At 43.0% G+C, this 14,540-nt stretch overlaps 1 protein-coding gene across 3 annotated transcripts in view; it reads left to right on the top strand.

Moving 5' to 3' along the window:
• The window catches only part of LOC111254282 (rho GTPase-activating protein 19-like), a 46,690-nt gene that overhangs the window by 23,335 nt on the left and 8,815 nt on the right, over window positions 1-14,540 (top strand). For all 3 annotated transcript variants that reach the window (XM_086975120.1, XM_022814960.2, XM_022814961.2), the window contains 2 exons: window positions 2,755-2,978; window positions 12,603-12,761. In XM_086975120.1, coding sequence (XP_086831246.1) covers window positions 2,755-2,978; window positions 12,603-12,761 — 383 coding nt within the window. The remainder of the gene's footprint in view (window positions 1-2,754; window positions 2,979-12,602; window positions 12,762-14,540) is intronic.

Genomic DNA, 14,540 nt, shown 5'->3' with positions numbered 1-14,540 from the left:
CTATAATCGCCTGAGTAACTTTCATATGAAGGCACTACTAAATACTCCGGCAGTCGAATAGACAAACATAACAAAAGCTGTTATATACAGTTACCCCTCCGTACCAGAATCATAGAATCACTATAACGTGAAATTCTGCTCCAGTTCGCCACTTCTATTTTATTGTGCGATGATAAAAAACGTGGACTGTTTTTGCTTCTTCGCCAAAGCCGGACGCTCACCTTTAGTAACAGATCTACAAGATCAGTCAGATTAATTTACTATCAGAAATGATATTTACAGATTTCTTTATACAACCAACGGAGTAGACGGTCCCTTTACGCCATGGGTCCTACCAGACCGTTCTCCTACTCGGTCGTTCGATATGTTTCATTGATGTTACGTTTAGCCGATAGTATCACTAATCATTATCCTCTGGCGATTGTTCTCACACGAGCTGTGTTCAACGACAGTGAAGTATGTAACTTTCGATGCTCATCGTTTTAGCCTGGTAAAGCGTGGCGCAGGTGTGAAATCTCTGTCATTATAGACCCGCCCCATAGTACCTAATGGAGGGTCCCGCACCTAATGGCGATAAACACGCGATTAGCAACCAGAACGGCCTGTGACGACGGGTTCGACCAGTGTTGAGTGCAGACTGTAAGATAAAATGGTGATGAAATGATTTTGGCGAGGTTGAAATTATCGACGTCGTCATCGATAGAATAGGATAGCAAAGCGACAAAAGGAGTCAATTTGATCGGTTGCATCCGAGAGAGGTGGGCAGTACCCGAAGATCGCTGCTGTATCATTACACAGAATGCTGGGCTTTATGTGCATGTGTTAGAGTCCCACGACAGCGGACATCGAGAAGGGAGCATTTACCTGCTCTAGATTAATCTTCTGATAAAAGTAACACTTATGAGCATAGTTCCGATAAACACGTTGTAAAATCCGATCGAAAAGGATAAACCATTTTTTTGTGCATTTCATTTTTAAATGCATACAAAACTTCAACGATGCCCTGTCTCCGTGATAACGTAGCTGTTTTTTTGCCAGTTTAGTATACCTTATAGATGATGATTAATGAAGAGTCACTCGTTCCGAAACACATATTGCTAACGATATTAGAAGCCAACAACCTGAAGGGATCATCACTAGTTTTCGAAATGAATCACACTGAGAATTAATCCATTGCTCCATAACTTCGACTTCACGCGAGGCAGTATCGTGCTGATATTTTGATAACATGCGTTCTTAAGGGTTTCCTATGGATGTAGTCAATATGGTAGCCCGTGAATGTGATCTTCGTCATCCATTGACCATCTGATAGCGCGCAACTGTTCGTTTTCTGTCGTTGTTTCTATTCGATTTCTACTCCTTCCAGCTATGGCCCGTGTTACTAGTTAGGGTTATTATTGGTATTGCCATCGTCATCATTGCTGCAGTCATTATTAGGTTTATTATCGGGCCGCCTTTCACTGTGACCGACAGTTTCATCTGATAAAGCAAATGTATCATTAGGCATCGAAGTTGCTCGCACGAGTCCCCGAGTACCGTTTAACATCTGTTGTGGACATGCGAATCGAGCCTATTTAGTCCTGTACCGGTGGCGGGCGGAATCGAACCGTTCGAGTACTTCTTTGCTCGAGTCTTAGCATCAAAGGCTGCTAACTCGATAGAAGTAGTACTAACGCCGTCATTACAGCTGGAATCGCTGATGGTTACTTAAAGTCGATCCGATGCCAAAGCAGCGGCCGTAATAGAAGAAACAAAGCGAGCCAGACCTTACAGTAACACCGAGACGAGCTATTTACCGTCGTCCCGCTCTCGGCCATATACGGCCGCTATTTTCGGGACAAGCGCTGCAGAAGCTGCTGCTTCTGTTCCTGAGGCTGCCACCATCATTATGGATATTCGGTCCACCCTAAGATGAAGAGCGATGCAGATCAACGACAGGAGAGAACTTCAGCCTACATCGAAGGCGGGCCGTAAGCTCGCAAAGAAAGAAGCCACACCGATACTATGGACCTTCAGCTTCATGAATCGACACAGCAAGTTAAGCTGTAGGAACACTTACAGGCAGGAACCAAACTGTGAGCAGACGTGCGGCAAGCGAACACATGTTTGAACTTCCCAATCGCCCGCTGCTGTGTCTTCGAGTCGGTCTATGTCTCGTCGTACGGGCGTCGCTCGTACTTCTGGCTCGTGCTGCTGTCTAATGGATGTAAGCTATAGATTTCATCGACATCGACATCGACAGCCAGACGTGCAGGTCGCTAGCTATTCTGCGTAGAAAAGAAAGCAGCATTCATAGACACTCTGGCCATTTTCGTGCAACTGTAAACACGGCCAGACGTCCGTACTAGTGCCTACGTACTCTGAGTCTGACGCAGCCAGTATTAATAATAATATTAGAAGTAATAGGTAGAGGCGGCAATATGGCGCATCAAGCTTTGCGCTGTCGTACCCCCTGCCAATCTCAATGTTCTTAACTGAAGCATTGCGACACGTAGCACGTCTACAAGAACAGTAAGCACACTTCAATAGTTATATTCACACGATTTGGATTCGCTATCGTTAACATTGGCCATAAACTATCGGCGTGTAGAATGATTACGTTCTAGTCATAATCATATATTCTGATGGCAAGTGAAGAATATTCGTGACGTTCGGTAATGGGTACATTTGTATGGTGGACCAACCAGTGGGTCCTATAGGTTCGTTTTAATGGATCAATATGTGTTCATTTATGTGTACCTGTGCAACTTACAGAACTGGCCCGGCAGCAAACGTTGCCATCGATTTTGGAGGAAGTGACTCGTAAACGAATAAAATGTATTCAACTTCTATTTCAATTGTTACCGCTATACAATTATCACCTGTTGAAGCCCCTACTTCAACTTTTGTCGAAGGTTGCAAGCAACAAGGATTCGACGCGGATGGACGCTACGTGCTTAGCGAAACTCTTCGCTCCTGTCATAATGTGCCCGAAAACGGTAAGTGTGCCTTCATCATTCTGTATGTGAATGTGCTAAATGTTATGCTAATTTTGTAATGCTATGATTTTATTGTTGTATACCCTTAAGAAAACTATTGATATTTAGACATAACTACTGACGTATACTGTGATCTATATTGCTTAATCCGTAATTATAGACGCGATATACCGTAAGATTGCCATAGAGATACGCTGTTTTCATCTGAAACCTACATATGAGTTTTAATTATTTGCTTTCCCTGGACCGTTATACATTTTCGACGCAGAGAAATACGCACAGGAAACGATGAATCTAAAAAAACTGCGTTTCCATCGCCGTCAAATACACACAATCGTATACCGTTGTCCATCGCCGATTCTGCGAAGACGCTATGACCAACCATCTATCTACATGGCGTTTGCTATTGGGAACAACGATGAGTGTGCGTCCGAGCCAGTATGAACGATAAACCCAGCGTACACAAGCAGAAAACCGTTCAACGCGCGTTTGTAGTTGTGACGGCATTTCGTTGACGGGATCGGTTACTATGGCAGCGTCGGCAGATGCGCCTATTGGTGCATCCTGCGACGCTGACACCACAAAAGATCTCTCTCGCTCTTTTTATCCTTATCAATATTTCTTTCGAGAGATGAGCAGTGCTGGAGAGCAACAATTCACCACTAGCACAGCACAAAACTGCCCATATACGCCTAGCCCAGCTGGACTTAATCCAGGTTCTCTCCATAAGCAGAGCCTCCACATGAGAAACGTGGATATATCAGCCCGATCTAAAGCTCATGGGGCATAGACTCTTTTCGAGCCGCTGTCGGCAAACAGTACCAGATGAACAATACCAGACGGGCAATGGTATGAATGTGGCAGGCATAGGCGCACACATCATCTGAATTGGTGGGCAGGGGAAGCTGTTCGCTCGAGTTGTAAAAACAAGTTTTCGAAGAAGGGGGAACAAAAAAACGGCGGTTTCGAAGAGGGTAATATGGGCTAACGGATGATCGAGCTGATAAAGCGAGTGGAGGCCACGCTTGCGATAAGCATTTTTCAACTCTTCAATTTTAAGTCGTCAAACAATAGGTAGTGCTATAGAAATCATCCATTTTGGACAGGTCAACCATCAGATTAGTACTATTATATTGTAGCTTAGCCGTTACAATTATAAGCGTATAATGACTTGAAGCTTCGTAAATGTCAACCTCGATGGATAAAGGCGTAATCCATGGATGAAAGTTCGGCCAATTAAAACAGCTGGCGAGATAATATTCTATATACAGTTTTAACCTAGCTTTATCACAGACGTTTTTCGATTCTAGCTATGACAGCGAACAACGCGTATAATTTTATCGTATGATGTATATTTATGGCAAAAGCTCAAGCTTTCTTTTAGAGTTACGAAAACCGGCAGTGGTTTAAGTGAAAGGAGGAGTAGTCTGAACTACCTTGTGATCGTTTAAGCCACCGAAATATTTTGTATTAGGTGTTTGATTACTTATGGCCTCGGCAGTGGAAACTTTACGTTCTTGCGCCAAACTACAGGGTTGTAATTCGTATCAGCTGGTGTTACTGGTCGGCGTTTTTTGATGTGTTTACCAGAGATCACGTTCACAGTTGTTTCCGATTTATAGTTCCCCTTATATTGAGCTTTAGCTCTAGAAGGGAACCGTGCCGTAGGTTTGAGAGATTCCTGTGTTCGTTTAATGGGTAACGTGTTTGGCTGATCTTGGAGACACGTTGTGGTCTAGGTTCGAACCCGGCCGTAGACAAACATACTTCGTTTCGTGTTGGGAGCCAGCCGCCTGCCTGATGGAACGCTCAACGGTGATACCGAACGTAAAATTGCTTCGAGTTTTAGAGCCAGAGGCTTGAGAGATTTACCGGAAATAAAAAAGCTTGTCCTACTCGGAGCCTGTATGCAGCCAAGTCCACGTAAGCAAAGCACATGTTGAGCAGATGTGTCACTCAATGCGATATGCCCATAGACTTCGAGAATTTTGCTGTAGCTACATGCTCACATCGGGGGTGGAGATGTGGACTCCTGTTAAGCAGTTGCTATTCGCAGCAAACTGGCTGTTCAAGCTAGCAAAAAGTCACGTGATATTTTGAGATGACGACGCAAAACGACGTAAAGGACAAATACCACTGAACACGAATCTGTCACGGATATTTGTCGTCAGCAGAGCCGCGATGACAGCAACTTCGAAGGGGGCCGTCCAGTATATTTCTAAATGTACAAACGTTGTTTTAGAAACCGTTCACCTAAACAACACAGGTACTGCTGCAGAAGGTCTTTCAAATAACAGAGTTTCGTCGAACGCCCAGACAAGGCTAAACGTCACTTAAAATGGAGAATTCTTTTAGGAGACTGGAAATTTTCACTTTGTCTATTACGTGTTCAATTTAGACATTTAACCGACTGATAGAGCTGCGTTACCTTATATAGAATTGCGTCATAAGTGGCATTTTGTACATAGTGCACGATCTCTGACCATTTTTCGCTCAAGCCGACTCTGCTTTTCCTGTCAACTTAAGGACCGATTGCTCAGCTCCTTTTAGGACGAGATGGAATGTCAATATACTAGCCTGTTGGGCCCAAACGGGTGGTTACCGGGTATGGCACAGTTCGGAATAAACGGTCATGGGGTTGTTACGACTCCGCACGAATCACTTGTGATCACTTATTTTGGCCACCCGTAAATTAAGGAAGTGGTTTACATGTTCTTCCTTTTTATCGGTATGTTAGTCGCGTGCTGTGTATAGCCAGCTGGAAAAAATACCTGACGATAGTCCGCGACGCATCCAGCCTCGGACTTCTTGGTAGTTTTATGATCTAAAAACGTTTTTCGCGTACTAACCAGTATTAACACTGTTCGAATATATATATATATATATAAGCCAGTTTTGCGCGTACGTTCACCCTATAACAGAGCAAGATTCATCTACGAAGTTCAAGGCAAAGTGTAGAAGTGCATTCGGTATGTTTCGATATGGTACAACAAAATATGGTTTTATATATCTGTGAAGCACCAAGGTCTAGTAAGTCACGTGTCCTTTTAAACATAATTATTAGTGCTTTTGGCCTATTAGATTAATAATGAGAAGAATATCATTCGGTTGTTGCGAATAGTTTCGTCGTTGATTTCGTTGACTGTTATGGTGCTACACACAAAAACATATTTCAACATATCACCTATAAAATGACAACGACTCTCAAAAAAACCGAAATGGATTTATCATCAAATAACAATAGTGTAAGTATACTGTTCTCTTCTATGTATCCACACACACAAGACCACACCAACAAGAGGTGCATAGAGCAAAGACAATTTAAGTTTTGCACGTGAAGTTTTCAGAGCGGAATTGGCAACGTACCCAATGTTAACGTTCAGGCAAAGTTCAACTCAGTCTGTTGTAAACTGTTTATATTACGGGCTTAGAAGAGGTGGCTTCACATGATGTACTTCCCTTCAGCAGTCACGTTCCTGATTGAAGCTACAAAATGGGTCAAGAGTTTTACGGGTTTGCTAGCTATCGACTGAAGCAGCGATTATTTAACTTACGATTACTTAAGCAGAAGAATTTAACTACTTCAAAAATGTACATTTTAATTTTCTTTTTTCACACAAACAAAAAGCGTCTTTATTGTCAGGCCAAAATTCGTTAACTCGCAACGTTCTGCATCATGTCACCGAACCGCGTTCAAGGGTACATTGTCTTCTGTAAACTATTACTCCTGCGGTTGCCGGTTCGAACGCTTTGCCGATTAAAACTAAAAGCCAACTCGTACTTCTTGTAAGAGCTAACTGGCTCCTGCTATCGCATCTGCTCAGCTTCGTGGCTCCTTTGAAAGTCGGCTGCTTTCTTCACTATGTACTTTATTGTCATAAAGAAACTTCTCCGCAGGTCTGTGCAAAGGCTTTATGCATGTCTCGTTGTGTGAACCTGTGTGTATGACGTGGTCTGTTCGTCATTATTAAGCATGCACGTGAAGGACGAATAGCAGAATCGTCTATATTATTGGCGCGAAAATAGGTTTTTTTTGCAAACTGTTTTGTGCAAATGCCACCTAAATCTATGCGTTCCCCTCTTGCAGAGGCCAGATCTTTTCGCCCTGTTTAAGTTGGATTTTTCAAAAGCTAGCCTCGAATCGATTGCGGACTGCGATACGGTGCGGTGGTTAAAATTTTCGTTGTGGGTAGATACCGTTTTAAGTAGTGCAAGTGACCAAAAAGTCCCTCCGAAACAGAAGTAGTGACGGTGAACCTGGCGAACAAGTCAAGTCGCCTGGATTCAGTTCTGCGTGAAAGGACGCCAGATGCCCTCTGTTAAATGCCGCCAGCCCTAACATGCACGCTCACCCACAGGAGCTAAGCTGCGGGAAGCCACCGGTGCCCGTGCAGCGGATTGTTGCGCGGGAGGACTTGACCCTCAGAGTTTTTCTGTGGAATAATTCTGGTGCTAAACATCCCGATTCTGCATGGGAAGCTTGGTACCTAATTGAACCTAGCAGTTTTTAATGACGAGCCTAGATAGTATTTAGCAGGCTTTGATGCTAGGTGTATTGTATCATTATTTATATCGGCCAAAGCGTTCATAAGTGAACGATAACGCTTTTTGTTATGCGGGATTTAAGTTGATTGTTTCTCTAGCTGAAGAATGAACGTAGTATGATTAGTATTTAAGAATAGGACGCTACAGAAAAATAATATACTTTTAATTGGCTGTGAAATAAAATGATTGCATTATAGGTAGCCCCTATCATAATTGATTATATATATTTTCCAGTCACCTTCAGCCTTTTGAAAAGATGCAGTACTTTTTCTTCTTAAGGCAAGAAAAGTTCTAGATTTATCTACCCATATTGCAGTGTAGATATACTAATCTGTATGGTACCCTAAAAATAACGTTCAAACGACGAGGAAGCTATCCTTATCTAGACAGACTTTTCCTTATATTCATAAGGTTCAAAAGTAAGAGAGCTCTATGATGCATTGGAGGCGAATTCCTTGCGAGAATGACATCGCTCAAAGATCCCTTTATCATAGAACTAGAAGCCTATGATAAGGTGTACTTCGGCTTGAACCGTCAAGCTAAACTTAGAGCGAAATTTTTGTTGGCCTCGAAGGGCTTTGCTGGCACAAACTAATGCATCTTTTTGTGTAAGAAAAGCCTTCAGCTGTTATGGGTTGGTTTTATTTATTATTCTGAGCTAGAATGGACCCGTTAGGATGAAGAGGCAGCGACGCTGATGGCATATGGTGGCTCCGAGACGACTATAGCGATCAACTACAAACAGCCCTAAGAAAGATCCTTACATACAAACTCTCCGTACAAAGAAGACACACGAAGGCATTTCCTTCGCACCCTAACAACGACTCGTCCACACTTCAGAAGAACCTGCGGAGGCGATTATCTGCAGCAGCAACAGCAGAATTCACCAGCTTCCATCTCCGTCCATAGCTTTTGAGTCGACGGACACAGAGTATTCTACCGAAAAATGGTCTTATAATGGACGTGATATTCGGCGATCTATCGAAGCTATCGGGCATATTCTGACGAAGCGAATATGTTATCATATTGAAACTGATGTTGTTGCTAGGGCTACTTGCCTTGCTTTCACTAACAGAAAAAAGGTGATATGAAGCATCAGCCGAGGAAAGGTTGTGAAGGTGGCGGGACATACGATTACCGGAGATTTGAGGTTTCTTGACCTTGTAGCGGCACATGCTTATTCGCCTATGTCACTGTAGCTCTCGGGCGCCTGCCGACGTCCCATTTTGATTTAAAGGCCCGCCAAACGTCAGACGAACAGGCCTAGCAGCAGACGCGCCCAGACTGCGGGCCCCATAACAGTTTCCTTGGACGGATGTCATCAAACTTAGCCTGTACTGTACGAAAGATATCTATTCATCTAAAAGTAGAAAAATCTAGGCGCGTGGATATTTCAGGTTGGCTTGGTGTGAAATGATCAGGTAATCTCGTCTGGACAGGTTGTAAGTCAAAACGATACTTAACAATTCCATAAAGTCCATATGTTCCATACTTAAAGTCCATATGTAGTTATCGGAACAGGCCAGCTTTTTCATTCTTCTGAGAACAGGTAGATCGATTCATGTAATGAGCATAGAAGAATTAACAACGGATTGCCTTTAATATCTTTCTTAGGACGGGTTCGTAAGCTATGTCTGTGGAATGGCCGATGTAAACTATAGGAACTTTCGATCGGCCAAGCTAAAGCTCGATCTGTTCAAGAGAAAATATAGGCAATACGCTATTGGTCATGTAAATACGAGTTATGCAAACGACACAATCGTGAGGATGACGCAATAACATTTCTGTGTAATATCTACAGATATGCTCTATGGCAAAGTGTAGTTGTTGACCAGGCTTTACTTGTTTGCCTGTACGAGGAGATATCGCTACCAAAAATTTACACAGCGAACTATTCCCATTCTTCTTTTTTTTTTTGCTGGCGAAAGCTGATATTTCAAATCTGCTGAGCTTCTTTGCTAGACGATGGGTACCTTCGGGTGATGATCCTGTCGAATTCATTAGAAAATCTCGGGCCGTTGGTGATTGCTAATAAAAATAATACACTGTAGAAAGTAACTGTGGTAATAAATCGGTTCCAGTTTCCTAAGCGTGCCCTACGAGCATACTCATCGGTAAGTCGGGGTCAATGACGACTTAGTGGTTTTTCTCGCGTGTCTGCTTTTCGCCGTTTCTCATCAACCATCAATTGACGAATGCACTCAACTATGCAAAGGATTTCTTTCTCTGTCTGAGTTAAACATTTCTATCGCTATTTTCCTATGATTTTTGACAAGGCCAAAGTCCTACGAAAAGTTACAGCGATGGCTTTTCGAAGCTGACCGTCGCGGCGGATACGGTGCTAACTAGATATTTTTATCGTCTACTCGAAACAGTGGGTTAGAACCTCAAACAATACATATTGAATCGAAGTTGAGTGAGCAACGAGCTCCGCACTCGGTCCTGATTGCCTAATAAGGCCATCCTAGCGGACTACATTAACGTGGTATAGCGATTCTAGCTGCTCTATGTGCTAATCTTGAGATATAACTTCGCTGCTGCATGCGAGGAATCAGAAGATCTGGCCTGCTATGAGACTTGAAACGTGCAAATCCCCAAACTGTTACGGAGGTATTGATCGTGATTTCAACTAAAAAAAGCATAAGCTTTGCCTGCCACGAGTAAAGAATATATTAATCGTCAGGCGTAATGTGAGTAACGACATTTTGTGTATCTAAATACACATTTCTATGTAGTGCTCAGCATGCCTGCAATCTTCTGAATAGCTAGTTGTCTGTCAATTTTGATTGGTCTCATATGCAGACCCGGTTGCCTTCTCAGCTTTCCTGCTTCCATATGGCTGACAACAACAGTCAAGCTTGATTAACGCCCCGATCACGTTAGGCGGTTAAGAGTGGAAATAATGTAACGGTTCAGAGTGGAAGCTTCCATCAGGTTAGGTATCATATACGGCCTACACGTGTAGCTATACGCCTGCCCTCTTTGTCTGTTTTCACTAGTTAGGGAAAAGGAAACTCCCAGCCGCCGGACTTGAGGACGGAACGCTAGCTCGTTAAAGCACTCAGAACAAACAAATAACAGTCTCATAATCATCACTCTGAATAGATGGTGATGAGCAGATACATATGAAATACAAACAATTCAATTAGGTGCAAGAACCTCATGCGGATTCGTGCACAAGCTAATGTATATTCCATAGAGATGTATACGTGCGAAAACAGCCGTATGCAGTGATGATATAAATTCTGATCCGCTTGTTCAACCGGAAAAACGCAGAGTCATATGAGCCAATGAAAGTTTACTGACAAGTTTATTAAGAGACGGAACTCAGCTTGGCCTGGAGCAAAAGTACTAAAGCAGTAAAGATCGGTTGTGTATTTCGTTTTTACCTTGACGCTTACTGAGGACTCCGACAAGTGGGGAACTAAAAAATTGTAAGCGTTTGCCTGTATCTCTCTCAATGATAGTTGCAAAAAGGGACGACACCTGTAAGGTTACCAACGAGGTTGTCCTTAATGTAACGACCAAGTAAATAACGGGTGTGATCTTTAGTAAATTGTTAAATCCGGCAGTAAATTGTTTACATTACAACATTTTAATCTGAATGAAATTTCTATTTTTGCTTATTTAGCTATCCGCGGCGTAACATTTTCTATTCTAAAACCTTCAACAGCTTCTTGAAAAGCTATAGGTATAGTTTAAAATATGGTTAGGTTAGCTAGGTTACTTATACACCTGTTGTGTCTTCGTCGCAATCTTTAACCTACTAATGTATGTTAGATCGAATTACTTCTGTATGTCTTAATTCAACAAACTTGGTAAGAACGTTGACCTGAAGCTTACAAGTAGGGTAACACGTACGTCTGGTTCCACATCTGCGTAACATTCATTCACAAGAAAGGTCCACTGCAGTGGGTCGCTTAGCGAGTTCGCTATGGCGATATTACACCTCTTCTTTACTGCAGGTACACATTAGATATGTCCACGACGTTCAACGCCGGTATCGAAGCCGCACTGTCACTTCACATGATCACGCGATGGGGCCTACATAGTCCTCACACCGTAGCGCCAAAATGATGGCGTCCATCATTGACCAACCGGCCGATAACATAGCCTTCAGTGGCAAGCGAGTTTCTGGCGTGACCTGTTACAATAAATGAGCATTTGGAATATAGACATGCTCACAAATGTTGACTAGGTAATGTGGTATCTAGCAGTCATATGCGTTTGGGGCAGCCTGTGTCCGTGAACTTCGAGTATGGCTCAGCGAGGGTCTGACTAGAATATCTGAGAAGAGAAAAATACCTACTCTTAGATGCAGTTCCTGAGATAGCAGTCCTGCAAGTGGACGTTATTCGCTAGAGAGATCTGCGGAGAAAATATTGCTTCTCGATATACCCTCAGACGGTGGTGTCGCTTATTCCTTTATGGTTGACGATTAGGTCGTAACTTGTATATCATCACTGTGTATTATACATAGTCTGAGGAGCTTGACTACTATTATATAGTTAGTGTGGTCATAGAAGTTCTACAAGGATATTCCAGCGCGTTCCTTGTGCTTCATAAATCGCCATGGGCAAATCGAAGTAGATAGGAAGCCTAGCTACGAACTGGGTTAGCTAAGAGCATTACGGTAACAGCTACCCGGTTTTGAAAACTTGACATATTTTCAAATGCATAGGTAAAAGTTATTACGAAAATAGATGACAATCCATTATCACACCGATGTCAGTTGTGAAAGCTTTGAACGAACATTGTTTTCACTACGTGAGGATTATTCAAACGAAAAGTGCGATGTGTTTATTTGAAATAGAAATTAAGGTAACTGAGAAAGATCCTAGAGAGGATTAGTCAATCCTTGTTCCATACCTACGGGCTAGGTGGTACGTGCATCGTGTCATGGCTGTTAACGATTTTTGTCAGGGATGACCGATTTCATCGTGCGCACGTGCAGTATTTGGCGACGATTTCCATTGGCTAATGTGAAAATCGCCTGACTTCGGTGTGAATTTGAAAATTGCAACTTATCGAATTTTTAAACGCGCATTAATGAATTTTTCCTCCGATTTGATTCCCTAGATGACACCTGAGGAATTCTTCACACGGGTACAGCATCCCGCCGTGGAGTTGTTGAGCTTCATCATCGAACAGGAACCCGTATTGTTCAAGCTGCCAGACGAGCTCGTTCAAGACGTTATCGCATTCATCAAGAACGAGCAGGACGAACATGATCACGGGGTAAGTCTGAAAGAGTTTAACTTCAGTGTCTACTATTGAAGTGTGCGTTTCGTGATTCTAAATGTTTAACATACGGTAGTACTGCAGATGTATTGAACAGGTTTTTATATTACCTAGTCTTATATAAAGCACTCGTCGGTTAGCATTTATTTTAACATTCTTTTTTAAAGTTTCCTGTCATCCACTGCTGCCGATTCGCCCGGCAAAGGCAGCGGCTAGAATCATGGCCCAAAATCATAACTTCTAAACTCTCCTATACAGTCTTAAAGTAATACACAAGCGCTCTACCAAGTCGGAATCATCAGTTTGTGCACAAACACAAAATAATCAAAAAGGCAGTTATGAATAAGTGTTTTTTTAGAATAAATTCAATGCGATATCTAAGGTCTTTCGTTTCGCTGCAGAATGCGCTGAAACGGAATATACTTTATGCAATTGCAGGCATCAGGTTGTGTGTTGAAGGCCATTTACCAATTCGGGGTAAGACAGAATTGTCATCTACGCCGTATACTGAATAGTATTTGCATCCGATTCTGAGCGTTTGTGAACATTGTAAGCTGGTTTTAATAAGAACTCTACGTTGTACTGGGTGGCATTATTCGCGAACGGTAGCAGCACCAGACGAACAGCATACCTTTGTAGTCAGTCGGAGTGGATAACAAAATGTCTAATGCCTGATCCTCTTCAGCGGTTTGTTAAGCTTCCCCTGGAGTTGCTACTATCATCAGAAGCCACACGCACATTGGCGGGCATAGGACAGATCTCCGAGGAAACAAAGCTACAAAATGAGTCAATTCGGTGAGCTCACTGGCTACAGCGGCGGTGACCAGCTGAACTGGAGTGAATGCTTGGCTTAAGCGGGTAGATAGCCCAAACGATGATCACGTTCGCTCAGCTCTTGCCAGTAGTCCGCAGGTCCTATACAGGCTCGCCGAACAATCGAGCAACAGGCTGTGGCGGCGACACCCTCAAATGAACAACATACATCAGGACATCTGCCCACACCACAGCACAGGGCGACATTCACCTGGACGGTGGCTCAGGCAACACTAACACGAGCCTATCTTTGACACCCAGTAGGACGAAGCAGTCGCCTACAACCTAGCATATTCTCAATAGGCTGTTTAAACTGGGAGGCGCCTATCCTAAACTCAAACTTCAGCGACTATTTTTTTTCGGTCCCTAATAACCACCAAGACCTCTGGTGGTCGCGTACAACGCATACGTCGTGCTTTTACATTGTCACAGCGTTTATATATGCGCAGATTTTTAGTGCTATCGTAGTTATGGCGGCGACCGTTAGCGTAGGCTGCCTAACATCAGTGTCTTTGCCCCAACACTCTGTAACGCGGGGACGAGGTCAACATAAATCCCAAGAGTCGATGCAGGTGATGACATTAGGTGTAGTGACGCCTGGCCTTGATATGGAATAATTGTAAGTATCTAACGTGTGCAAAATGTGTCGTAGAACGAAGACAACAGAGTTGTTATTATTAGAGTAAAGAAGCGCTGCAGGGGTTGATTCCGATAATGGACATATGTCAATGTCGTGTATATTTGGCAGGGGGTCTGTCTGAACACCGAAGTGTCTAGTAGAACCTAATGCGTTATCAAGATGGGTTGGAACGGTTTAAATGGGCTCGTAGAAACGACACGTTTGTGTTCTACCGATTGGCATGCTCATCGATATCTCGGAAACTACCCGCTAATAAATCACGACAGATGCAAACAGCATCATTCTAAGGGGTCTAACAATCAATCTAAATTCGTTCGTACCCT

Source organism: Varroa destructor, unplaced genomic scaffold, assembly GCF_002443255.2.
Source record: "Varroa destructor unplaced genomic scaffold, Vdes_3.0 BEIS01000007.1, whole genome shotgun sequence".
NCBI classification, from domain to species: Eukaryota; Metazoa; Arthropoda; class Arachnida; order Mesostigmata; family Varroidae; genus Varroa; species Varroa destructor.
The sequence above is the reverse complement of the archived record's forward strand: the minus strand, read 5'-3'. Positions and strand labels throughout refer to the sequence as shown.